Here is a 27,015-nt window from a genome sequence, read left to right as displayed (position 1 = left end):
GTGATACCGTGCTCTGCTGGGAGACCATGAGGATGCTGCTTTCATATGTGACACCCACCTAAAGATGGAGCGTCTGTGGGATGTGCTGGACAAACAAGTCTGATCCATGGAGGTCCCACTTCGCAACTCACAAGACTTAACGGATCTGCTGCTAATGTCCTAGTGCCAGATACCATAGAACATCTTCAGAGGTCTTGTGGAGTCCAGGCCTCAATGGCTCAGAACTGCTTTAGCAGCACGAGGGGGACCTGCACTATATTACAGTAGGTGGGTGGTTTTAATGTTATGGCTTATTGGTGCATATTCGTATCTGTGTTGCATTGTAGTGAACACAGTATAAACATCCAAATGTAGACTTGATTTAAAATAAATTTGGTGACACTTAACAGGGCACAAATATTTATTAATAAATTAGTTACTACTGAAGTACTAATTATTAACGGGTCATGAACAAATATAATTGCTACTTCAGATAAAAGATGCGTCCCTATTCATTAATGAAGAAACATATCAGTATTTCACTTGTGTTATTCATTACTTTTTACTTCAGTAGTTCCTTCAGTAATTCACAAAAGTTTACAGAATTTACAGATATAGTAACAAATACAGTAACTGCTTGATAAAACATGTGTCATGATTCATTAATGATGATTTAACATGAGATCAGTATGTAACTAAGAGTTACTTTGTGATTAATTAATACATAAGTAATAGCACATTGCTATATTATTTGTGCCCCATCAAGTAAAGTGTTACCATAAATTCATATAAATTATTTAATAGATGTCAAGAAATGGTTGGGGAGCAAGAGAGTTGTATTTTATTTTGGTTCCATTATGTTTCATGCAACGTAAAATATCATTCATCAAGGAAACTGATAGTGCTGATATATTCTACCACGTTGCTTGTCATGATCTCCAGAAGTGAATTTTTTTTCTTCTCCACAGAGTGCAGTAAAACCAACCTACTAAAGCAAAGGATTTCACAAATTTTCTTTGAGCCAGTAACAACATATGACACTTCGCAGAATATTTCTAGGTACTGAAATAAATAATACCAAATTCAAATCAAGCATAATGTTTCAGACTTTGAAACTTTTGTAAAAGACTTCTAAAACTACTAAATATTATGCTTCCTAAAATACATCAGGATGCTGCTTATGGAAAACAATCCCTGCACACTATTCCGACAAGTTGTAGGAAATAAAACTCTGGTTTTCCTTGTATTCATTAATAAAATCACTGAATAAGCTATTTTATTTAAACTTAGGAATGGATTTTTTTCTCTCTCCCAAAAGTATATCCTTTGTCCCTGTGATCAAAGCTAAATGAATGTTCTGGCTGTGCTACTGTACATGGCCATTCCTTCTGTTTATGTTGCAAAGCAGTCACTTGTTTGAAAACACATTATGAGTCACTGGCAAAAAAAGGCTTTATAACACATTTTCCAGTAAGATTTCTGGACACTTGAAAAAATTGCGGCTATGAACTACTGAAGCCTACTGAGTCAAAGGAAACCGGTAACGAAATTCAATAGGATGCGCCAGTAATCACTGATTTTTAGTGCTGCAAAATCCAGTTAGGGAGAAATTCTTGAAATGGTATTTTTGGCTGCCTGCCTGGGCAACCATAATAAAATTAGAGATAAATTATTATGTCTCTTCATTTCAAAAGTAACAATTTACTGCTTTTTTAATGAACAGGCTAAATCAATTGGTAAGTTTTACACAATAAATCAGTGTATAGCAAACCATTTTCCATACCTCTTATCTGGTACAGGGTAAGGCTGAGGCTGGAGCCTATCCCAGACACACCAGGTAGCAGACTGGCAATGCCACACAGGGGACAGGGAATGCCAGCTCATTATAGAGCACACCCTCAAAGAATATATGCAATTTATGGCCCCATACCTGTATTCACACTCCTGCAACACCAAACATGCTAATTCCACAAGTGCAGAGCTGGAAAATGATTCCTCAACCACAGAAGTGTGAGGTTACAGTGCTACCCAGGGGGCATGCTCTCCTAAATATAACATTATAACTTGTCAAATTAAGCTAATTAAATGTGAGTAAAAACATGCTTAACTTGTATAGACCAAAGAATAAATAAAAACTGAGGCCGTGCCCCTTGTGAGGAGCTGGCCGATACTCTCTCTGCTAGGGTGTGTCTCAAACGAGACATGGTGAGCAGGTAGCGCGAAATTGCCCTTAGTACCTGATGGGCTTTCACTTTGCTCTGCATGCTTCTTAGGACATGTTCTCAGCTCACAGTGATCCTGTACTGGATAAGCACTTATGAAGATAAATGGATTAAAGAAGCATTTTTATTCCACTTCTCAGTCGGACACCTGCTGATGTGTCACAGCTGAAAAGGATGAAATGACGCCCAGAACTTCAACTGGCCAAACTTTTCATATTTGCCCGCTGTTTTGGTTCTCACCATTCTGTCAAAACATTCTTCTAAAAAGACAATAAACAAACTAAATACTTTTTTGGAACAAATGGCTGGTGAGTTGTCAGTAATCACCAGGAAATCAGAAGAAAGTGGAGGGGAATAGCTGGTGGGACTTGTGATAATTCTTAGAGAGAAATCTGGCCATTTCCATTTACACATTTCTATTGCCAGGAAGCAGTTGCCTCATGGCTCAATTTCCTTCACAACAGGCAGTACAACCTTTTGATTTCCTCACATCATCTTCTGTTCATATAAAAACTGCACATGCTCAAGTATTTTATTGTTCTCCTTCAGACCAACAAGTTTTCGTTTGTGACCATTGAACGGAACAAAGAATCAAAATTTCTACCAAACACTATAGCCAGAGAAATTTACAAACTATAATGGTCCAAAAATGATATTCACAATGACAATTCATATTTGTGTAACAGTAATATTGATTTGTTCATATAATTGAAGAACTGAAGAAAAAATGTAATTATTATATTATATTATATTATATTATATTATATTATATTATATTATATTATATAATTAAAATATTAGGGCTACAGTATGTAGTACACATTACATATTATAACTATATCAGCTGTGTTATATGACTTTAAAGCTTTAAAAGTATCTGGGATAAAGTATTAAATAATTTCCCAAGAACATAGAGAATATGTGGTTGAGATGTACCAATACTGAAATATATTCATGTAAAGAATAATACTATGCTTTCCGGCCAAAACTTACATGTCCGTAAAGGGTCATTTGAACATTTGAAAACTACATAATATAAACCAAAAAAGGCTTCGATAAGGAGAGGAAAAAGATGCTATTCATATTTTTTGAACCATAACAAACAGCACACCTACTCAACTATGTTTAAATATTACTACTATTCGTAAAAATTATATATAGCATGTAAATTCATGCAAATAAGGAAAATTATCAATAAATGCAAACTTACCTCATGATGGCAAAACAATCATAATAAATTCACCTAATTGAATAAAGTTTATAAGAAAACTTTACTATATCCTCATAAGCAACAATGCCATGGTGCCTTGTATGGAAATGCAGGTAAAATGAAAAAGCCTCTCTTTCACATTTTCTCCATCAGCATGGTCAGTAAAGGCAAGTGGCAAGCAATCCTTAGACTGCCAACTGAAAAAATGCTGGCTGAGGTGCAAGAAGCCACTCTTTTCATGCAGAAAGCAAACTACGTCCTGCATCAGACATGTAGCAGGTCTCACCCTCCCTCTACATCTCTCTCTTTTTGCTGCTCTCTCGTTCTTTTGCCTCCCTCTCTCTCTCTCTCTCTCTCTCTCTCTCTCTCTCTCCCCGTCCCTCTCTCTCCCTACTACAATATGAGTAACAAATATAACTGAGGCCCCTAAAATTACTTTGTTTTTGAGTGCAGCCAGTTGCACAATGCTTAAACTGTCAAGCGGCAGATTTCTTATTTTACAAGCTCTCCTCTGCGTCTCCCTCTCGCTCTCTCGGTCTCTCTTGCTTTAACCTCTTCTCAGCTGACAACGAGTCTGACACATCAACTCCCTCTCACAGATGCACACATGCACACAAAAACACACTCACAGATGCACACATGCACACAAAAACACACTCACAGATGAATTAGACTGCTATTTATTTTCTTCTATATCAAGAAAATCTGGTATAGTTTAGGAAATTTTCAAAATAGAAAGGACATACATTTGCAAAGATAGATAAAACGGTAAACTCTCAGCTGCCAAGATCCCAGAGAACAAATATGTCTTACTGGCTTGCTTCACATCATGTAACTAATAAGGGAGAGTGTTACTAAGTGGGAAGAATGCCAAGTTGAGTTGCAATTAGGAGATACCACAGTACTTAGAAGATGAAAATGTACTTTAAAAAAATGCAAAAGTAAATCTAAGGAAATATCTACGCCAAGAACTGATGTGTTTCCATTATATGCTGTTAACTAATTTGGTATCTGCTTTAGCTTGTTGTCTATGGCAGCAGGAACTGAATTCTAAGCGGTTTGCGAGCCATAAGTCAAGTAGCTTCTTTGACCAATACCAGGAATAGGCTTCATTTTCAAAGCTGCAGGAGAATTTGGTCACAACTGGTCGGGGTCATGTTGACTACCAGCTTATGGCTGTGCCTTTGAGACAGCTCTCAGTGGCCATCAGAATGATGCTTTCTGGCTTGGGAGAGGAACAGCTACATAAGGTCAAAATCCAAAAAACCAGAGAGGGATTATGTAACCCGCAACGCTGCTGCCATGCAAACATTAGGGGGGTTAAGAGGACTGTGCGGACCTGGGAGGCGCATTACAGGATTTACAGCACTAATGAGAAACCAGGGGTAAAAGTTGGGAAAAAGAAAAATAAATAACAAAATGACAAAGTGAAAAGTGTTACGAAAATGAATCTGTTCTTTTTCCAAGTCACTAACTCATTCATGCAATCCAACATTTTCATGTTGCAGTATTGTTCAAGTAATTAAAATGCCGTAACAATCCATAACAACATATTATAAACTTCTTACCTTATTCACCAAAATGTTTTATTTTATTTAAGTCTTCTGTCTATCCATCGTTTAACCACCTACGCAGTACAGGGGGACCTGCAGCTTGGGGGCATGAAGCAGCTGTGCATCCTTGCTGTGATACCAGTCCATCACAGAACAGAAACACACACACACACACACCTGTACTCATATCTTTGTGGGGACCGTCCATTAATTTCTATGGGAAAAACCAAAATCCAAAAATGATGACTGTAACCCCTACCAGCCCTAACCTTAAACCACAAGTAACCAAACAAAAAACAAGTCTTTTGAAATTTTTAGCTTTTTGACTGCAGTCACCGATTTTTATAAAATTGTGGTTATCCTTGTGGAGACCGTTATTGTAACATTGTGGGGACTTTTGTGCCCCATAGCAGTCATTCCATTACAACAGAGTCTGTTAGATGCTGCATTCAGTGTTCAGTGAATTCTTTTTATCCAAAGGAACGATGGTTTTTACAGAATTTACAAAACAAAATTGAAAAACCAAGATGTGTAATAAATTAAATTACAAAACATTGATTATTAGGGTGCTTTCAGTACCAATTCCATTCAGTTTAATTTTATTCAATTAAATGCATGAATATCCATAAATATGAATATGCTTTGTGTAAAAAAGTGTAGGAATGTATCACGAAAATACAATCAAACAGATTAATACTAATACTATTCTTGTACTACATATTTAACTCAGACCTTTTTGCTAAGAAACACCTTATAGCAATGCCACCATAATCTCAATCCTTTCCAAGATTGTGTTTCCATAGCAATCTAACTTGGTTGCCATGGAACGTCATTTCTGAAGTGGAAAATAACTATTGCATTTTTAAAGAAGAATGGTCCTTTATTTATAATAATTACTGTCAAAATTAAAATCAATGGTGTCATGAATCAGTTTTTGGAGATGATGTTTGAAAAAAAAGAGACAGTACAATGGAAAAACAGAGAGTTCATTCAGAGACAGTCTTTTGATCATCTCTACCACTTCCATAGTAGATACAGCCACACTCACTTTATGATATCAAAACTAAATTAGCTGTGGCACCTTCCATATTCCTGAAGGTGACTTACCCTATGCTAAAAAGTAATATGCAATATTACCACTACTTAATGAAACTTTTTTCTGCTTATATTGAATTAGGTCTACTGATTAACCACAATTGTCTGATTCTTGTGATCGTGTTTTTTTTTTCCAGATAACTATATAATATAAATAATTACAATACTTTATTTTTCAATTTGTAGACGAACATAGGAATAAAGTTTTAATTTAGTTTCGTTTCACATCTTTCTCGAGGTCAGACATTCATCTGGCATGCCTGAAGTTTTCAGGGTTAAGGGCCTATCTCAGATGCCCACCACTAATTAGATCATATGGCCAACCCCAAGACTTGAACCAACAACCTTCAAATCATAGGCACAGCGTCCCATCCCACAGAGACATACAACTAAAACACCTTTTTGCTCATGAGAGACCTGCAAACCAACAAATGTAATCATGACCTTAATGCAATTAACACAACCCCAAAAACTGCAGAATTAATCATGAAGTTACACAATTCCCATGACTATCGTATCCAGCACTAACCCTTTAATTTTAAGACTAAAGGGCCACCATTATCGATCATTTCATTCTTTAGATAACGTGTTCCAGACCAAAATCCAGGGGTGAACTGCAGACTGTAATTGGGTCACATTTGTCTGTTCCCGAGCACAAACTAGAACAGCAATTTTCGTCATCCAGGCTTCAGTGTGACCTGCCGTAATATATCTTTTTCTGTTATTGTACCAACTTTTCTGCAGTTGCACAAAGTTATGTTCAGCTAATACACTACTGCACCTTGCCTGTTTCCACTGCAAGAATACAAGTACCATACACCCAACCCGTAAATTTCACTTCATATATTCTCTGGATAGACATGTGCACTGCACACTGTCTTTCCTCCAGATGATGAAGATGGATCATGAATTTCCAGAAACATTAACATTCCTTGCTCACCTGTCATCATTATGCAATATATATCTCGGGTAACTAAAGATGATGTAATTTAAAAAAATACAATGCAGTTTGATTCCAGAAAATATGACTTCTACCCACAACATTAAAAAACAGCAGAATAACCATATTAGAATGAGCTTCAGGCAATCTGACCATTTTAAGGACATTATAAAGATTTAATCTATTCTGTTATCCAGTGGATAACAATTTTAGAAAAAATGTATTCATTTTATATTACAACAAAACTGACATATATAAGTGAATGATTATGATGAATAAGTAAGGCTTATTCTTGGCACAATATGTGATTAATTTAACATGTTTGAGGCACAATGATTTATGTAATTTTCTGTGTACCACATGGATGCTAGAAATGAAAGGACACATATTGTGATTTCTGGAGGCACAACCTCCTTCTGGGTCATTGCAAATAGGGGATCACAGCAAAGTAATAAGTAGCATTTGTACACAATTCATAGAAAATGCTCCAAAGAGGCAATATATGCTCAGATTTTACTGTCATGCACAAACTTTTGAAATAAAATACAACTAGATTTGTTATTGGTACATGAATGACTACAAGTGCATAGGAAATGTGTATGTCTCAAATGCCAAGCCAGGTTTTGCCTATGTCTAAAAACAAAGGTCCAATTACTTGTCTTCCGAATGCCTACCCTTTTCAGGGTCGCGGATTCTAAACCAAGGTATTGTTTGGTTCATCGGATTTCAATGACCTCATTTTTGACAAGTGACAAAGGGACTGAGATACTGCATTAGCTTCTTTCAAAAACCATTTACACCATGTAGTATATATATATATGGTTGTGGATTGATTTTATGTGAACTACATGGTGTAAATGGTTTTTGAAAGAAGCTAATGCACACACATCTTCGAAAAGGAATAGATGTTTTCAGTTAAAAGAATTACTTCAGTATATTTATCCACACAACTAGCAAAAATCCATATATTCAATGAAAATACCATAGTTGGGGGGTGTCACTGTGAAATACACCAATAATTGTGTAATCTACTGATTAATCCAACAATTCATCGAGTAGTTGATTAAATATAATATAATGTGTGTGTTTGTGTACATTGAAGTTGATCATTTCAGTGCACTAATCCTACTTAGAAAAAGTATCCGTCTGTGTGTGTGTGTGACACATACTGTAAGGTCAATTTAGCACTCCAGTTCACTTCACTCACATTGCATGTCTTTGTACAGTGGAAGGAAACCAGAGAATTCACTGAAAAGTCAGGCACACACAGGGTGAGCATGTAAAATCCACACACACAAAGCAGCAGTATGCAGTGACGGCACTACCCACTGCGCCATTGTGTTGTCCTCTAGGCTTGCACAATGTTAATATTGACATGGCATTTCACGCACATGCAAATGTCACATTGCAAGAACCACAATACTGGATTCAAACCATCCAATGTGCTAAAATATTTTCACTCAATCAAAGGAACAAAACTTAGCAAGCGAGGATTCCTCCACAATAAGGATTCCTTTTCAACATTATCTTACAGTATGAGCTCTGCATATGCTCTCCAAGACAATCACAATCACTCTTGTCCTTGCTATAGAACTCACTCATAGACTGTGTGGTGCGTTTGTGAGGAAAAAAAATGACTGAAGAGAAGAAATGATCACAAAATTATATTCCTGTTCTGATGTATGGAAATATTTTGTACTCCATCCATCCATCCATCCATCCATACATCACTGTAGCTACTTAATCCCAAGTGGGGTCACTGGAGCTTATCCCAGGAACAATGGGTGCAGGCAGGAATCAACCCTGGGCAGGTGCCAACACACTGCAGGATGCACACAGTCAAGGGGTCAACTTACAAGTTGCCAATTAACCTACCGAGCAGACTTTTGGACCGTGGGAGGAATATGGAGCCCCTGGCAGAAGCCCACACGAATGTAGGAAGAGCATCCAAACTCTACACAGAAACAGCGCGCGCCCGTCCTGGGGACCAAACCCAAGACCTTCTTGCTGTGAGGCAACAGCGCTAACCACTGCGCCACCACACTGCCCCATTTTACACTCCATAGAGACAATATTGAGCACAAGCTAACGATTTCTCAGCAAGGCTTTGTGTCAGTTGACACAACTCATGGCAACACCACCAACTTAATGAACAGACTCTCTTGGTAGATAAAAAGAACTATTTGGCTATAAAGTTCAGTTTCAACTCCTAAATATTGTGAAAACTATTGCACTGTGAACTTCATTCATCCCTAAAACACACAACACATTCACAAAAAATAATGTATATTATATGGTTATGTACCGTATTTTGTAAAATGATGTGGCGAAGCAACACGGTAAACCTTTGATTTAGGATTGATTATCTCAACAAACTGGAAACATTGAAAGTAAATGAAGCAAAATAACTTAAGTCAAAGTGATGACAAGCACAGGCTAGGCTACTCTGAGAGGCTAAGCGGCACATATTTACTATCATTTTTAATGTGAAATGCTTCCACACAACTTATGCTTTCACTTTTCTACAAACTGCCCAATGAGCTGGTGGTAGCAATAAGCACTGAAACGTGAAGTGATACTCCACCAAACCCGGAGTGGTAACACTACAGAGGAGAGATGAAATGGATGAAAACAGGGGAAAAAGCATAAAGTGCCCCCCCCCCTACCTCTCGCAGCTGAACTCTGACTTTATTGATGGCCTTCAGCCAATGCAATCTGGAAGGTGAAAAAAGGGGGGGGCCCACATCTAGAAAGCTGGTAAAAAAAAAACAGAGAGGTAAAAGATGCTGAGAAAATAAGCAGGAAATATAGAATATATATATTAACAGGGTGATGTGATTTTAATGAAAAATCTGAATAAAAAATCTTAAATATTAGTAGTCAGCCAAGATACTATTGTACTGTACTAGTACTATTGTATTGTATTGTACTATTGTATTGTATTGTACTATTGTATTGTATTGGCTTGCAGTGAAGGATCTTTTGGCTTCATTCTCACCTGACATTTGGATTCTCTGGCATCATTTCTTCCGTTTGTGTGCTTTGCAATACAGAGATGTTGTCCATCTGCTTGCTTCTGAGGTTCACGCATGGCTCCGTCAGGAATTGTACCTCCCTGCCATTCTCCTCTTCTTCATCCAAAGTAGCTTGCCTCTTGATTGTAGGGTGGCTGATAGACCTCTCAGAGTCCTGATGGGAGTGTCTGTCATGGTGATCCTCTGGCTCAGAGCAGAGCTGAGAACTCGTCTGACTAAGGTTCCCAGAGGAGTCAAAATGGCTGCTGTCCACGGGGCTGAATTGACAGAGAAATCAATATATCAAAAACTGGGAGAAGAAGAGGGACAGCTGCTACATCAAAGGGTTTTTATCACTTCTATATTCTGCGAAATTCCATGCCATTTCTCAGGCAACTATGATAAAATGTGGCACCTAATTTCTGTGTTCCTTGATTTGTCATACATAAACTTTGGCAAATTGTTTGATCTCAAAACAAATTTAAAATAATACAAAGGACAACCTGAATAAACACAACACATAGTGTTTGACCAGTTATGACCAATTAATTCTCTAAAGGAAAAAAAAAATTGATCAACACACTGATATCGCCCATGTGACAAAGCAATTGCCGCCTTAGTAACTCAATCAACCAATGAACCAAAGCTAAATGATAAATTATACTATTCTATACTATTATATATACGGGTCAAATTATACTAAACACACCCAAGCGTTATTGCTGCTAGCCCTGTTGAATCTATATATCACTTAAATAGAACCTTTCCAGCTATTTTTTTATTTAAACTTTATTTAACCAGGTTAATCCTGTGTTTAATGTGAAGCTGGACAAAGGGCCATAAGAAGCAGCACAACATGATGACATCAAAAGAACTTCCGGAGTTCGGAGATAGTTATTGAAATATCCCAGTTACAGAAGGAGTACAAAACACACTCTGAAACCCTTGGACACCAGCGAATCACCATGAGAGGCATCATCTCCAAAAGGAAGAAAACTTGGAAGAGTGGCAAATCTTCCCAGGAGTAGCTGACCTAGCAGAATTACTCCAAGAGGCCACAGAAAACACATCATGGAAGTCACAACAGACCCCAGATGAACATCTAACCGTAGGCCTTTCTCAAGTCAGTTAACGTCTGTGTTCATGTTTCCACAATTAGAAAGACACTGGGCAAAAATGGTGTCCATTGGAGAGCTGCAAGGCAAAAACAACAATCCAGAGCACAAGAGCAAGTACACCTCTGAATGGCTGGAAAATAACAAAATTAAGGTTGTGGAGTGACCTAGTGAAAGTCCTGGCTTGAATACTGGGAAATGTGGAGATGTTGTGGTGGGAAACTTAAACGGGCAGCTCATAGTCAAAAAACCTACTGATGTGACAGAATTAAAAAAAAAAAGTCAGCTATAATTTCTCAACAGCAATTCCAAAGACTGATCTCTCACCACAAGCCTTTGATTGCAGTTGTTGATGCTGAAAGTGGCACAACGAAGTACAGTACTAAGTTAAGGTGGCAATTACTTTGTCACATGGATGATATGGGTGCTGATGAATTACATTCCTTCAATAAATCGAATAATCATTTTGTTTATCATGTGTGTTGTATAGTCAGGTTGTCATTTGTACTATAATAAACCTGTATGGAGATGATTAACCAGTGTTAAGGATAAGCAAAAACAGAGGGAATTACAGTAAGAAGGGAGCAAATACTATGTCAAGGCAAATAGCAAGTGTGGTAAATAGCAAGGTTTACTGCAACCAATAAAAGCAACAAAACAAAACACATAGCAAAAAGGAGGAAATTGTACCATATAAAGGGGGTAGGATTTTACTTCCTAATATCTATTCATGACATCAAGATAATATAAATGGCATGTATCTGCCATTTATTATGCTTTTACTAGCCTTTTAGGAACATCCATCTTCAACGGCCCTGCAGTGAGCATTGATGAGGGTAAGGGTTCAGAGATGGAATTTCCCTCATTTCTGTCCTGGAGCAGAGGCTCAGGCTGTGAGATGCATACTTCACATTCATCTTCAGGGTCCAAAGTGTATTTAGCCTCAACAGAAACCATAGATATCTCTTCAGGAGTTTGCATCCCATCCCGGACCTCATCTAAACTTTGGGCTATTTCTAGAGGTTTCTTGGGTTCACTTGTGTCAACGTTATCAGTGCTTTCAGGGTTATTTGTTGTTATTTTATCCGGTTCAGTGACACTAAGAGCATCAACTGCAATAGGTGTAATATCCTCAGTTTTAGGTTCACAGGTGATAGGATTAGATTGTAGTTTGCTTGTCTGGGATGACTGTGTTGGAAAACCCGATTTGCCCCCTAATGTCGAGGCTTCGGGTTGTTCCTCTTCTGCAGGAGCTGCCTTTTCTTCTTGAAATAAACTTGCTGAGAAACTCTTGAATACAGAGATGAAACTTCCTCCTACCTGAGACACCTGAGGTACTTTAGGAATGGTTGGTGAAGGAGAAATAAAGGTCGCAAAGGTTTTACCACTGTCACTACCTCCAGAAATGAAGCCAAACCTGGGAGTAGACAATCTAGGCATGTCAAACATAGACTTAGTGGGAGGTTCTGCTACAGACGGGATACTGGCTGTGGGTACCTGCTGAATATTTTCTAATAATGAACTGGCTTTGTGAAGACTTTGAAGTTCACATTCTCCTATATTGAAAATAGGCTCTCTCCGTAAGGCCTCTGCCTCAAGTATTTTGTCTTCCAGTGTAGCCTCATTAAGAAGACATCCTTCAGTTGTTTCAATAATGGATTCACTATCCCTTGCAGTCTTAGCAAAATCTCCTTCATCCTGTGAGGTATCCAAATGTAAGTCAGGTTCCTCTGACACAGGTTTCTGGTCATATTTATCTATCTCTTCTTTTAAAACACCAGGAAGATCTTTTGTCTTTAATGACTTCAGCTCTTCGGGAATGATATTTTCCTCCAGAGCTGATTTCTCACTTACTTTTTTCACTTGATCTTCTGTCGCTATTTTAGAATGCTCCGAGAAAGTACTTAAAGGAACTGCTGCATCTCTAACTATTTTTTTTCCATGATGGACACCATTTTGAGGTTGAGTTGCCATAGATGTCATATTATCTGCATGTTTAGTTAGTTCTGGTCCTTCAAAAATACCAAAGATGTCAGTTTTCAAGGAGTCAGTTGGCAGACTGCTCAGAAGATTAAATACAGTGCTTCTCTGTTGTGACTGAGTGGCAGATGTTGCAGAGGATTTACAGAAGGAAGACTGTGCAGAGGAAAAGAAGGAGGTCTGAGGCTTTGAGGGTGCACCCGGTCCAGGGAACAACTTAGACATAAAACCAGAGAATACATTTACTGACGAGTCAAAGACAGACTTTTCCGGCTGGAAGGACCTCTGTGACTCTCTTAATAGCAATTTCTCTGGCTCTGTTGTAGGCATTTGCTCTGTACTAAGAATTTTCTCTTCTACAAACAGCTGTATAGTGGTTATTGTTTTATCAGTGTTTGGTTGTGAATTTGTTTCCATTGATAGATTTGTTAGTAATTTTGGCTCTGTATCCAATGACAGTGATTCATTAGTTGGTAGTGAATTAATTCCTGTTGATGACTCTGCTTCTAGATTTGGCTCAAGTTGTAGTGATACCTCTACTACTGCCGCTTGTTCTTTTTCTAAAAGTGGCTGCGTGTCTAGTGATGGTTCTGTTTCTGGTGGCTGGTCTGTTGCCAAAGTTTCCTCCATTACCTCTATTGCTGGAAGTTGTTCTGTTTTTGGAGATTCTTCTATTTCAAAAATTTGCTCCATTTTTGGAATTTCGTTTATAGCATATTTTTCAGTTACATCACCTTTTACTTCTTCTGATGTCACATCTTCTGGTATTAAACGTTCTCCCGTTGCTGTAAATTCTGTTATTGTAGACTGTTCTGTGGGATGTGATTCTGTTATTGCAAAGCATAGTTCTCCTTCTGAACATCTACCTGTCACCTGAACTTCCTCACTGTTTAGAATGAGTTTCCTTTCAGCAGCAGTCTGATGCTGTTTTTCTTTAAAAATACTAACAGGTACACAAGTGTTAACTTTCTGCACTGAAAAATGTGGGGATTTCGCAATCCAGTCTGGATCATTACTCATCTCCAGCATTTCACTGCCTATCACTGGAATGATCTCTGAGTGACTTTCCTTACTTTCTCCCAAAATGCTTTCCTGTACAATACCTTTTTTAGTGAGCAAAATATCTTCTGTGTATTGTTTGGTATCTGGAGGTTGAAGTACATCTGTTCCAGTTTTCATATTTTGAAGTTCAGACAATTCTGATTTGTGGTCCTGTATGAAGGGCATATTTAGGATGCCAACATCACCTGCACTTTGTGACAACTTAGATGAAACCGTAAAAGCACCCTCTGCCTCATTTGAGTTTCTTACCTCTTCTGGTTTTCCTGTTAGGTTTGACTGAACCTTACTTACATTTGTTTGAGCAGTGGACCCAATGATCACAGAAAACAAACCTTTGCCTTCATTAGATGCATTTGCTCCTGGAGCAGCTCCCCTGACAGTCATACTGGTTTGAGTAGGACCTGACTGAGAGCTTAGACCACTAAACATAGAAAATAAACTTGTTCCTGATGTATCTTTGGATGCAGCTGATCCAGGGAGAATGCTACTAAGACCCGATGATTCTGATGAGAATGCAGAATGTTGAGAACTTCCTCCCACAAACATAGAAAACAAGTTTCTGCCTTCTGGCTCTTTTGGCACAGATACTCCCTCAGTGTTTCCCCCATGAACTGTAGCCCTTTGACTAGGAACCTCCTTGTGAGCAGGCCCCCCAAACACAGAAAATATTCCTTTGTTTGGTGATTCTTTGGATGCACCTGGAGATCTTCCAACACTTGCTCCTTTTTGACTAGGAGTTTGTTGGGTGCTAGGTCTACTGAACATAGAAAATAAACCTCCACTTCCAGAAGTTTCTTTAGTTACTTGTGATGCAGGTAGAAATCCACCAAGAAGTGAATTTCCTGCCTGGTAAGAAATCTGTTGAGGCCCACTGAACATTGACAATAAACCTTTTTCTGGCCAGTCTTTACGTGCAGAAGCTTCTGTATCCGCTAAAGTAGTTACTCCATCTACATTTGGATAATGACTAAAATCCTTTGAAATAGACTCATTTACCATCTTTGGAAAAACTTCTTCAGAGAGGACAGCTGCTTCAGGAAGAGATATTTTAAGGGATAGATTTTTTTGTGGCGAAGCCTGAAACTCCATAGAAACAGATCCCTCTTCCATTGGTGGTATTTCTATTGGTTCCTTCGAAGCCAACTCACTTTTAACTGTAAATGGCTGAAGTTCACTAGTTATTTCTTCCTTACTTGAAGTTAGGTAAGGACTCTTGAAGTTAGGTAAGGACAATTCTTTGACCTTATTTAGTGGTACGTCTTCAGAGATGGTAGCTGCTTCAGGCAGAGTAACATCGATGAATGCATTTTCTTGTGAAACAGACTGAGGGTGAAATCCTCTTGGTGGTATATTTGTTGGTTCTTCTGAATCCAAACCATGGATAACTGAAGTAGCCAGGGGTTCGGTGGAAAGACTTAGATCTTTACCAGAATGAACAGATGCTTCATACTGAATTCTCTCTGCTATTAATGCTTGGTCTTCAGAGGTGGTCACCTCAGAGATGAATTTGTTTCTATCCGTGAATTGGCGAGATACAGTTACATCTGCATCAACTTTAGATTCCACTCTGGATGTAGCCCTGTCACAAAGTAAGCTATAAGCTGAGGAATTGGTAGGCGTAACTGAGGAACTTGGATGTCCTTTACTGGGAGGTTCCTCAATGTGAATTGCTGCTTTTGAAGGAGCCACCTCAAAAGTTTGTACAATTTCATTTACGAAAGCCTGTGGCATAGGTATAGATCCTTCTTTATTCGAAACCATCTCCAAAGGCCCCATTATTGCAGGTAATATATATTCAGGTGACAATACTTTGTTCTGCGACTTGAGCATGGGCATAAAATTTGTTTCTACTTGATCTAAGTCCATTAATTTACCAAGAGTAGCTTCAATCGTTATTTTATTTGGCAAAGTTGGATCAATATAAGTCACACCAGAAACACGTCTTTCATGTGTTGCCGGGGATATTTCCAAGGGAATAGGTAGTTCAGAGACAGCAGAAGAAAACTGTTTGGATTCACTTTCATCAAACTGAACCACTTTGAGGGTTTGCCCATTAAAAACAATTTCACTTTCACTTTGATGTACATCTGTGTGGGAAGTTTTGTCAGTTTTTTGAGGTACCACACATTTTGGAGCTATTGTGGAAGGTAAAGCAAAGTCTTCAGACAGAGTAACTTCACTTTCCAGTGATTCTATCTTATTAGAGATAGAAGCAGCCCCTTTAAATTGGGTTTTTCTCGAAGTTGTTTCTTGCTGTGATGGAGCAGCTACTTTAGAGATTGAGTCTTCAGGTGCTGACCCTACTTCAGGCTGAGAAGAAAGAATAGGTTCACTAACTATAGACAGTTCTTTTCCAGAGATTTCTATAGACTGAGACAAGTCATAGGATGATCCTGTATTGGAAAGCACAATGTCTGGGATGTGTGACAATCTTTTTTGAGCACAGTTATCAATTAGTAAATCTTTTTTAAATCTATCCAAAGTAACATCATGTACATATTTAGCTCTAGATGATACTTGCACTGCATCATTATAGTCTTCAGATACATTTTCTTGTTTCGCCATACTGTACTGTCTGATTATTTCACTTCTGCGATGCTGACTGCCTTGTTTTTGCTCTACATGCATGGGCTTTATATGCGGAGTGGACATTTTTTCATATTGTTTTTCAGATGATGGATGTTTAGTGCTGGAGGAATCATTGACAGATAAATGCCTCTCTTTGTAAAAATCTGTATTTCCAGCATGAAGCTCGACATCCATATTAACAACAGACCTATTTTTATCCACTGGTGTCATTTCAACTAGAGGAGGCTTAGCAGGTTCTGTCTTGGGTTGTACTAACTTTGTCTGAAATGCTGTAGTAGTATGTAACATTTTCTCTGCTGGTTTACATAGAGAAATCATAGGGACTGGATAGAGAGATGACAGTGATACATTAGACATTTCTGGACTTTTGAAACAGTTGCCCGCTATAACAGGTATTGTCTCCGTTTGAATGATTTGTTCTCTGGGTTGCATTTGTGCTGTATTTGACCAGGCAGACTCTCTTGCCGGAGGTTGTTTCCTTTGAACTGCCTTATCTGGAGTTGTATATTGACATTGTTGTGGACCACAGTGCTCCAACGATCCTCTAGGTGTGGAGTATAAGAATGGAGTTTCTTCCCAGGTTAAAACCTCATGCTTTCCTTGATTTTTCCATGTGTGATATTCTTGTTCTTTTTCCACTGTTAAATTTACTGCCTCTATGCCTAATTTGTGAATATTACGCATTTCCTGCTGACTTTTCTGTAGCATACTTCTCTTTGGTTTATATTTCCTGAAGTCCATAGGCTGTCCCTTTTCCAGTAAATTTAATTGTTTCCTCATTTGGAAAGAGCTTTTAAGATTCTGATTGTCAGTATTTGCAGAGGTTTTAGAGAAATTCAAAGGAATATTGCTGTTCCGTGACTCTTTTACATGTTTATCAACAAAGGGGATTTTCTGATGTGGTACAGAATCTTTTGTATGCCGACTCTCAGTCTCATTTTTCATTTGTTGTTCTGATCCACGATGCTGAGAAGGATAAGCGGTTTGAAGCTGGCTTGATGGATGCATTTGTTGTTCTGCTTTTAACTGCAAGGGAATGATTGACTGCATTTGTGTAAATATTAAGCATGGAGAGTATTGTCCAGACACATGCTTCTCCATTTTGCACTTTAAATTAATAACCGATTCAAAGGGATAAGAGTTGTCTTTATTATCTTTCATCAGGCCACCTGGCTTAACAGATTCATTTCTCTCCAAATATGTTGTATGACTAGGTGTTTCCATCCTTCTGTTAGGACTGGATAAGTCTGTGACAGCAGTTAATTCAGTTAGTTTTTCAACTGCAAATGTATCATTTGCATTGGACAAATTTAATGGGCCTTTCTGACTGTAACTAAATTTGACTACTGTCTTAGTATCCAAATAGTTGACCTGTCTCACGCAGTGACTTGCTGCTGCAAGCTGGACTGAACAGGAAGGATGTTTTTGTTGAATATGTTTGGTAGAAAAAAACAATGGTTGATTAGTCCATTCAGGACAATCATCATGTTCTCTATCGGCTGATAGATCTACAGCTGAATAACTTTTAGAATCATCTTCGTCTCCTTTTTTCTCCATTCGTACTTTCTTTAGCTTATACCTTGTGAAGTCAAATGGTTGCTGTAATATATTCACACCATATGTTTTGGAAGAGCCTTTCTGAGTCATGCTTGTATGAACATTAACTGTAGAAAAGTCCAGAGGACTGCTTTTGTGCTGGGAATCTTTCACGTGCTGCATTGGAACCCAACAAATCTGATCATTCTGAATAAGTGGCATGCTCTGGTATGAGTCCACTGTATAAAGCTTGTTCTGTTTATTTTTCATCTCTGATGTTCCTAACTGCTTTTGAGTCACTGACTGAGATGATGAAAGGGTTAATCTATGAGAGTTCTCTTCGCATTGTGGTCGTGCATCTTTACAAGAATAATCAACAAATTCATATAAGTTACACTCATCTTTAAGTTCAGTGGTGGTAGCATCAACACTAGGAGCAAATGAATGATTCCTGGCTGCTTCTGTTTGGGTCTCAGAGGCCTTGAGTGGCTCCACAGTGACCGGTTGCAATGTTGATGCTATTACTTTTTTTCCTGAAAATTTCTTCAACAAAATCGGAGCTTGACATATATCAACATCATTGCTTATTTTCTGAATTTCTTTCACAGAATAGTTCACTGGAGTGTTTATAGACTGGCTCAGGTTCAAAGTGTTTAGTCTTTGCACAGTAGAATGATGGACTTCTTTCTGTCTGTGAGGAAATGATGGTATGCAATGTCCTGCATTATTACTAGACAAAGGTTTTAATCCAACCACAGGAGAAGTTTTAGAAGAAACAGCAGTTGATTTTGATAACTGTTGCCCTGTAAGCTCAAGAACGTTATCAAAAAATTGAATATCATCTATGATTGTCTTTGACTTTATATCCTGAAATTGCAATGGTTGACTACAGTTCCCTTGTTGGTCAATTACCACCCCCTTGTCAACTTGTACTCTATGTACGTTTTCAATGAGACCAGATTTCTTAATAGTGAAACTATCTTGAAAAGATCCAGAAAGGTTCTTAGGGGATAAATGAGTTTCTGAAAGTTTTATTAAGTGTGTGGTAAGATCTGGAAGCTGTTTTGAAACAGATAAATCGACTTTTGTCGCTACTGGCTTTGAGAGAAAAAAATGTTTGTTGAATTTAGAATCAGAAGCTTTAACTACAACATGTCCTTCTGAGGAAGTGGGACGGGCTTTCTGGATTATCTGGCCATCCTTCTGCTCAGAACACATTGTCACACTTGGTTTTCCATCTGCCTGGGTAATTCTAATTTCAGGAACTGGATTATGATGCCATGACAGATAGTATTGGTCAGTTAGACCAAAAGTTGTGCTTCTAGTAATTGAACATGAATCCTTTATTTCTTGATGTTTCCACAAAGAACCTCTCTGACTTTCCCTTCGCTTCTTTATTGTCAGGTCAGCTGCTTCCACACATGGATCAAGATTAGTTGTTAGATGTACTGCCGCAGACTCAATTTTCATCTTCTTAAGTTTATACATGCTAAAGTCTACAGGTTTCTCTTTTTGTGCAACAACAGACTCCTCAAACATATGTGAGAAGTGTTTTAGGTTCATGTTCATAATTTGGTCACCTTTTTTGAAAGCTGCTGTGAGGTCCATGGGAGTACTGGAAAACTGTAAGTCTCTCTGATGTTGTTCTGGAAAACAGAGGAACTCATCATCATTATAGAGAGGAATTTTGAACCCACACAGAGTGATTTTCTCTTTCGGATAAGAGGCTTGCCTTAATCCCGGGGTCATTTTCTCAGAGTTTTTTGTTAGAGCTGCATATAAATGTTTCCCAGCTCCATCAGTTAACAAAGAGCATATATACCCCTCATGGGTGTACACATAATACCCACAGTCACCAGCTTCAGCTGGCCACCACATCCCTTCTTCCAAAAGAGCCAACCACTGGTGAAACCACTCATAATCATTAAGATACACATCATCATCTGGGTCAATGCTCACTTCAGCAGAGGAGCTTAAGTCTATAGCACGCTGAGACATATCAATTGGGCCTCTTTTATCTAAATGTTGTTTAAGACACTTATCCAAATCAAAAGTTCCCTTCGCTAGCCATCCATCTTTAGAACCATGATTTTTAGAAGTGTGATCAGTGAGTGAGAAATCATGCTGATTATATGTAGTACATTCGTTAAGGGATTGACACCTGCTTAATTTTGCATTTCCTGTTGTTAGGGTTAGATCCAGGGCAGGCACATAATCACGTCTGATATTTTGGCTTTTGAGACTATTCAAATCGTCACAGCTATTCCAACGTTTCTTGTTTTTCAAAGTCATATCATACAAAACAATCTCCTCTTCAGGTTCACGGAAAATAATTTGATCTGGGGACTGAGATGCTGTTATCCTTGGGTATGAAGGAATGTAATACTGATCGGGATCCAAATCTCTCAGGTTGTCCCACTGAGGGGTCCCCAACAGCAATGATCCATCTGTTAAGTAGTAACCTTGCTGCTGTGTAACACTGGCGTCAGGCAAAGAATTTTCACTTAACTGTTGCCATAGACCATCTACAAGAATCTGTTGCTCACGAATTCCAGCATAAATTGCTCTGCAATCTGCAAAAGAATATAACAGGTCTTGATATTTATACTCATTTGGTAGGCCACACAGTGCCTGATACTCTTCTGACAGATCAGAAAACATAACGGAATTATGATTTTCTTCTCTGAAGGAACTGAAGTTTTCAGGTGCCAATGGGTGATATAGCTGGTTGTAACGTGAAGGTAGAATCTCATTACTATCAGATGTGCAAGAAACCGGTGTGAATGAGGATGCAACATTTTCATCAGGTGTCCTTGAGACAAAACCTGCCATACTGCTTGATAACATAGTGTTCTGGGGGTCCCTTTCATTGTCCTTTGGAGTACGTTGTTCAAGACCTACGGTGCTTTTTTTAGATTCTAGAGTGTCTGCTGATGTGCTACTTCTGCTATGTCCTGTTTTAAACATGCTGGAGAACATACCTTGGGAGCTGCAACTGCTCAGCTTCTGTCTAGTGTTTTCATGTCGTACAATGGGTTCCCCCAACTCCGGCAAAGAGGCTTTCCCCATTAATGTCTGGCCTAGGCGTCCAGACATAAAATCTTGCTGAGCAGGTGATTTCTTATCTTTAGTCTCCTGTGTGCACTGCGTCTGCAGCTTCATATTTGTCTGAGTTTCTGGTTGGCTGTGGCCAAGTATACTGTCCAAGTGTGGTTGTTGCTGGTTTTGACCAGTATGAGTTTGAGTCTTCACTGTTGCATCGTCAATGGAAGCTACCAATCTATTAAATAACCCAGAAATCATTCCTCCCTGATCTTGTTGAGAATTTTGACTTTCTACAGGCTTAGATGTCTGTGAAACCACCTGTTTATTAGATAAGTCTTGTTGTTGCTGGGTTTTATTGTCTGAGATTGTCAGTTTGGAAAAAACTGAAAACAGACCACTCTGTTGACTAGGTTTCTGTGTTCCATGTTTTTGTAAGACATTTTGATCTTCCTTGCTTGGTTTTTGAATGGAAGATGGTACTGGTAAGGTCTGTATAGAATATTGGGTTGTTGTTACATTATCTGAATAAGCCGACTTAAACAGTACAGACAGGAATTTTTCTGATGCAGCATGCTGGGATATAGTTTCAGTTTGCCCTGTCACATTTGTTGTGTGTAGAGTTTGCTGACTGTGTTCACTGGTTTCTATTGATTGCTGATGATGGGAAACATTCTCTGAACCAGGTAGCTTGTTAAAAAACCCTGACAAGAGACTTTCCTTGTGCTGGTTCTGCTCATTTTGATGTGAGTTACCCTGAATTGGTGTTTGCAAAGGCTGTCTACTTGCTTGCTGCTGTATATCAGAAGCTTCTGTTTTATGTTTTGCGGGAATACTCTGGCTGAATGAAGTATTATCTGAAGATGTTAGGTTAAACAGTCCAGAAAGGAAGCCTCCTTGCTGGCTAGAGCCTCGCAGGGAAGGGATTTGATTTTTCCTGTTTTCTTGTTGCAGATCAGGGTGATGACCAGATGACTGCTGAAGCTTTTGCGATACATTTTCTAAAGTAGTTAATTTACTAAACAATCCAGACAGCATTCCTGTTGGTTGGCTAGAGGGTGTTTGCTGAGGGTGAACAGGACTTTGTAACTTCTGGCTGTTTGTTTCCTGCTGACTGAGAGGAGTCTGAGACTGCTGCTGAGGCGTGTTGGCCGAAACATTATCCGAGTACCCTAAGCTAAAAAACCCCGAAAGAAACCCTCCTTGTTCATTAGGTTTCTGCTGGGATTGATTTTGGCCAGAGGGAACTATCTTGTTAACTTCCTTTTGACAAGTCTGTGTTTCTTTAGATTCCTGTAGCTCTTGAGATATATTTGCTGAAGCTAACTTGTTAAACAAACCTGATAACATCCCTTCTGGTTGATTGGAGGTTGTTTGTTGTGTTTGCTGCTGATGATCCACATCCACTAGTTGCTGCTGACATGGATGATGTTGGACAGTCTCTTTTAAAATCCCACCAAGGTGACTTCCTGCTTGATTGTGGCACTGTTGGGAAAGTTTTGAATTTGTCCCAAGCAGATTTTGCACGTGTTCTTCATGTTCGGTGAGTTTTTTAATAGGCTCCAGTGTATCTTGGATCAATGAGGCCTGGCTTTGCACAGACAGGTTTTCTGGAGAAGGATGTACAGTAATTGGACGTAGAGGAGTTTGATTTTGCCCCTGAAATTCTTGTTTGTTGGCTTCTGCTTTATTACTGAGGGCACTGAACGACATTTTTTGGTTACCAGTTATATTTTCAGAAGCAAACCTGAATAGCCCAGAGAACAGACCACTTGACTGTGCAGGTGTTTCTCCTTGTTGTGATGTACTCTGACTCAATGGACTCGAGTCCTTTACCTGATTCCCACTTTGAGAGGAAGAAAACAACCCAGAAAACAAACTTCCTTGTTGAGGCTGATTTAATTGAGATTTGTTGGTAATAGACACATCTTTATCTAATTTAAACAATCCTGTCAGTAAACTCTGGGGAGGTGGTTTTGTTTGTGGCTTTGGTTCTGAATGTAGCGGAGTTAGGAGTTGTGCCTCAGTGTTAGGCTTTTGTTCAACGCTCAGTGATACTACTAATGCATGTTCCTCCCTTGGCTCCATAAAATTTCCATCTTTGGGCATTTGTTCCAGTGGCATTTGTGGCTGAATATCAGGGCTGGTCTTTTTTGGACATGTTAAGTCATGCAAGACCTGTTGGCTTTGAGATGTGTGATCTTCAGCTACAGTCACCTTAAAGAGATTTGGAAAACATCCAGTTTCTGTATTACTTCTAGGCATGCTTTCTAAAACAGTAGATTGGATTTGTAATTGACCTTTAACAGCATCAGGTATTCTATCAGATGTCTTTCTGGTGCTTGAGATGGGTGCTGATCCACCTTTATCAGGAACTCTACCGTCTTCTCCAGATACAAATTTTAAAAGCCCTTGGATTATTCCCCCACTGGGTTTTGGTACGTGTGGGTCTGAAACATTTTCACCAGAAAGGAAAGGGAGCTTTAACTTTCCACCAAAAAGTAAAGCATCTTCTCCATTGTTTTCCACTCCACTGTCCTCAGCAGATTTGAATAATGAAAACATGGAAGGGGCAGGTGCAGGTGTGTTTTTAGTAGGTTTTTCACTAGGCGCTGATGAAATCAAAGAAGTGATTGTTTTCTTTAAAGGGCTAAAGAAACCAGTTTCTTCCATTTCCTCTTGTCTTGCTGACTTTATTTCTGTTTTTGGTTGACTTTCCCGCGGAGCACTGTTTGAACCTTCTGTCCAGAGCGTTTCTTTCCTCTGTATATTCGACTCCTTTTCAGACTCTTTTTCAGTTTCATCCTGAGATCCATTTCTCACCCCTAACAGACTCCCACCTTTATTAGGTGTATAATCATGATCCAAGTTTTCAGATTTTTCATCTGATGTACCTTCATTGCATGGAAGCTGATGAACAGCATCCATTTCTGCTGCAGTAATTCCTTGCATTTTATTTTGCTCTTCGGACTGTACCTCATCATTTGTAGACAGCTTATCCGAGAAAGGCTTTATGGAGTTTAGTCTTCCAAACATGGAATCCACAATAGAAGAAGGCTGGCTTACAGTGGGTTCTGCAGCTCTATCACTGCTGCTGCTTTTAATATGAGCATCATCTCCAGCTTGACTAGCTTCACTGTCGTTGTGCAGTTTTTTGCTAGCCTCAGATGACTGAAAAGGCAGAAGAGATTGCAGTGAGAATTTGTCTGATGGGGGCTCCTGAGATGCTGGTGGAACCACAGCTATTGGTGTTGCACCAGTGGACTTGGGAATAAAAGAAAACAACTTGGATAGACCAGACTCTGCTCTTGAAGCTGTATTAGGAGTTTCAGGCCGAGATTCCAGAATATCTGGCTCCTTGCTAGTAACCAGCTTCTCTGTGAGAGAACTAAAGAGAGAACTCATCACATTCTTTACCCCTGCGATTCCCTGTTCTGTTTCAGTCTCCTCATTTATTGCAGCTGTTTCCTTATTAACGTCTTCGAGTATAACACTTTTATCAGTCTCAACAGAACCAGCTTTTGTGCTGCTCTGATTTGAATCCCCTAATTTCCCAGATTTATGCAGGGACTCATAGTTGTTGATTTCTTCTTCTTTCTCAACGAGATACTCAGATACAGTTTCAACCAGGTTCTGGAGTTCATCCATAGTATCAACACACTTATCATTTGGCTCCTCTTCTGCTGAAGACATAACTTCTGGAGACCCATTTCTAGCTTTTCCTTTTATGTTCTTCTTATTTGGGAAGGATGGAGGCTTTTCAATGTGGCCACTGTTATGGGAAGCATGTCTGCTGCAGCTGTAACAACCTTCATCTTTGGAGGGCATGGCATCTGTAATGGAAGCTGCATCTGTCTCCTCCACTTCCTCTTCAGAACATAGTGAGTAGAGCAATTCCTCAGAACCATCAGAGTCATATTTGGCTCCAGCACTCTGCCTGGCGAGTTCCTCCTCTTGATATGCTGCATAGTGCTGTTGTGTATTCTTAAGCAGATTTTTAGCCCACATTCTTGTCTTAAATAGCAGCTCATTTTCAGAACAGTGTTTCTCCACCCTTGCCTTCTGGCACAATACCTTCTCCTCTACCTGGCACGTCCTGGAGGAAATCATGGCTATTTCAGAAGGTGAGGTATCATCCTCAAAGCTTTCTGCTTCTGTGTAGATAAGCCTCACCTGTCCACCACCTATACATTTTCTCCTTTTCCAACTGCCCTTATCTTCCTCAAGAGAAGCAGCGTTCATGTGCCTCTCATTCTCACATTGCTCACCCTGCTGGTCCAGGTAATCATCCTGCACATTTACACCTGATGCAGTGAATTTGTTTTCCCAGTCTTCCACCCCCATACCTGAATCTGCTGGCATAATTGTTACCCTTGTCTTACAGTGTGGGATTCTTGATCGTTAAAAAAAGAAAAAGAAAGAGGAAAAATGGAAATGAAAGGTTTCAAAAGAAAAGACAAAAGATGACAGAAAGTTGAGATGAAAAAATATCATTTCAAAACAAGTAAAATGACAATGTAAACAGAAAAACACACAACTAAGACATCCAAATAAACTGAAGTAAATGTATGGGTGTATGATTCATTCTAAACAAACTTCAACAGATACAAGTATGGTACAACTGCATATATAACATGACCATAATGACCATAAGTAAACTTCAAAATGAACAGATGGACAGATTAAGAAAATAAACAAATTGTCAGGTTCAGAGGCTTTAGCTGACAAATGTTAAGAAATTCTGTATCACAGTGCTGGGACTTGAATCAGAAACCATAACAAGTATTTTTACATCATTTCAGATTTGGAGGGTGCAGTAATTCAGTATTATGTACCAGTTTCATGGGCTAATCAAAGTAATTATAGATTTAAATGTTTAAAGTGACCCTATAAATGCTTTGCATAGCAATCTGCATAGCAATTATTTATGTAATTTTTTTAATCAAAATTAGAAAAATAAAGCAATAAGTTCAATAACTGTTTGTGGATCATTAGCTCCCAAACAACAAACGTTGCTAACCAATTCTGCGTCTCATCAATGAGGCAGTATAATCTAAGTTATTATGGACTGAAGGGAACTTCATTTGTAATACATTTGTTAAACGTTTCTCCTTTTCTTTCCAGCATTTTGTTAAAATCATCTCCAGGGATGTACTTAGGACACAAATGTCACAGTCCTGTGCAGTGTAGCTCTGTTCACCACCTTTATTTTAATTGAAACCAAGATTTTCCTTTTATTGAACTGGGAACATTTTTTCGAACAGTAAAATGCATTTGTGATCTTCAGCTGTAACACCTTCCAAAATATCCGACTGCATTTGTATGTGCTGTGAGTGTCTGTGTGCTTCTGCCTACCTGGCTCCCCTGGGTTCCCCATAGTCCAGGTCATCGCTCTCGTGGGTGTTCCAATCTCTGGAGAAGGCCTGATTTGGCAGCCTGTGACCCACTGGGTACTGATGCAGTGAGGAATTGGGCTGCGCTGTGGTGTGGTACCTTGGGGGCAGACTGCTGGTCTCGCTACGGTAGTCACTGTCTCTATCATCCACTGCACTGTCATGGTCATCCAGGGCTGCAAGAGGGATAAGATAAGCCCCATACCACTGGTTATTTTTCTAACCATCCTCTGAGTCTTCTGTAGGATGAAAAGAATTTCCAAAACCGTGGATGATACATTAACT

At 38.9% G+C, this 27,015-nt stretch overlaps 2 protein-coding genes across 2 annotated transcripts in view; both read right to left on the bottom strand.

Annotated features, from left to right (window-relative positions):
* The window catches only part of LOC125717957 (protein unc-13 homolog B-like), a 49,835-nt gene extending 46,071 nt beyond the window's left edge, over positions 1–3,764 (bottom strand). The window contains exon 1 of the mRNA XM_048991376.1: positions 3,412–3,764. The gene's annotated coding sequence lies outside the window, so the exon portion shown is untranslated. The remainder of the gene's footprint in view (positions 1–3,411) is intronic.
* Positions 3,765–19,153: 15,389 nt separating this feature from the next.
* The window catches only part of LOC125718102 (protein unc-13 homolog B-like), a 61,036-nt gene continuing 53,174 nt past the window's right edge, over positions 19,154–27,015 (bottom strand). Inside the window, exons 9-10 of the mRNA XM_048991648.1 lie at positions 26,693–26,906; positions 19,154–19,941 (exon numbers count right to left, since the gene is read on the bottom strand). Coding sequence (XP_048847605.1) covers positions 19,872–19,941; positions 26,693–26,906 — 284 coding nt within the window. The 3' untranslated portion in view covers positions 19,154–19,871. The remainder of the gene's footprint in view (positions 19,942–26,692; positions 26,907–27,015) is intronic.

The sequence above is a fragment of the Brienomyrus brachyistius genome, chromosome 2, assembly GCF_023856365.1.
Source record: "Brienomyrus brachyistius isolate T26 chromosome 2, BBRACH_0.4, whole genome shotgun sequence".
Lineage (NCBI taxonomy): Eukaryota > Metazoa > Chordata > Actinopteri > Osteoglossiformes > Mormyridae > Brienomyrus > Brienomyrus brachyistius.
The sequence above is the reverse complement of the archived record's forward strand: the minus strand, read 5'-3'. Positions and strand labels throughout refer to the sequence as shown.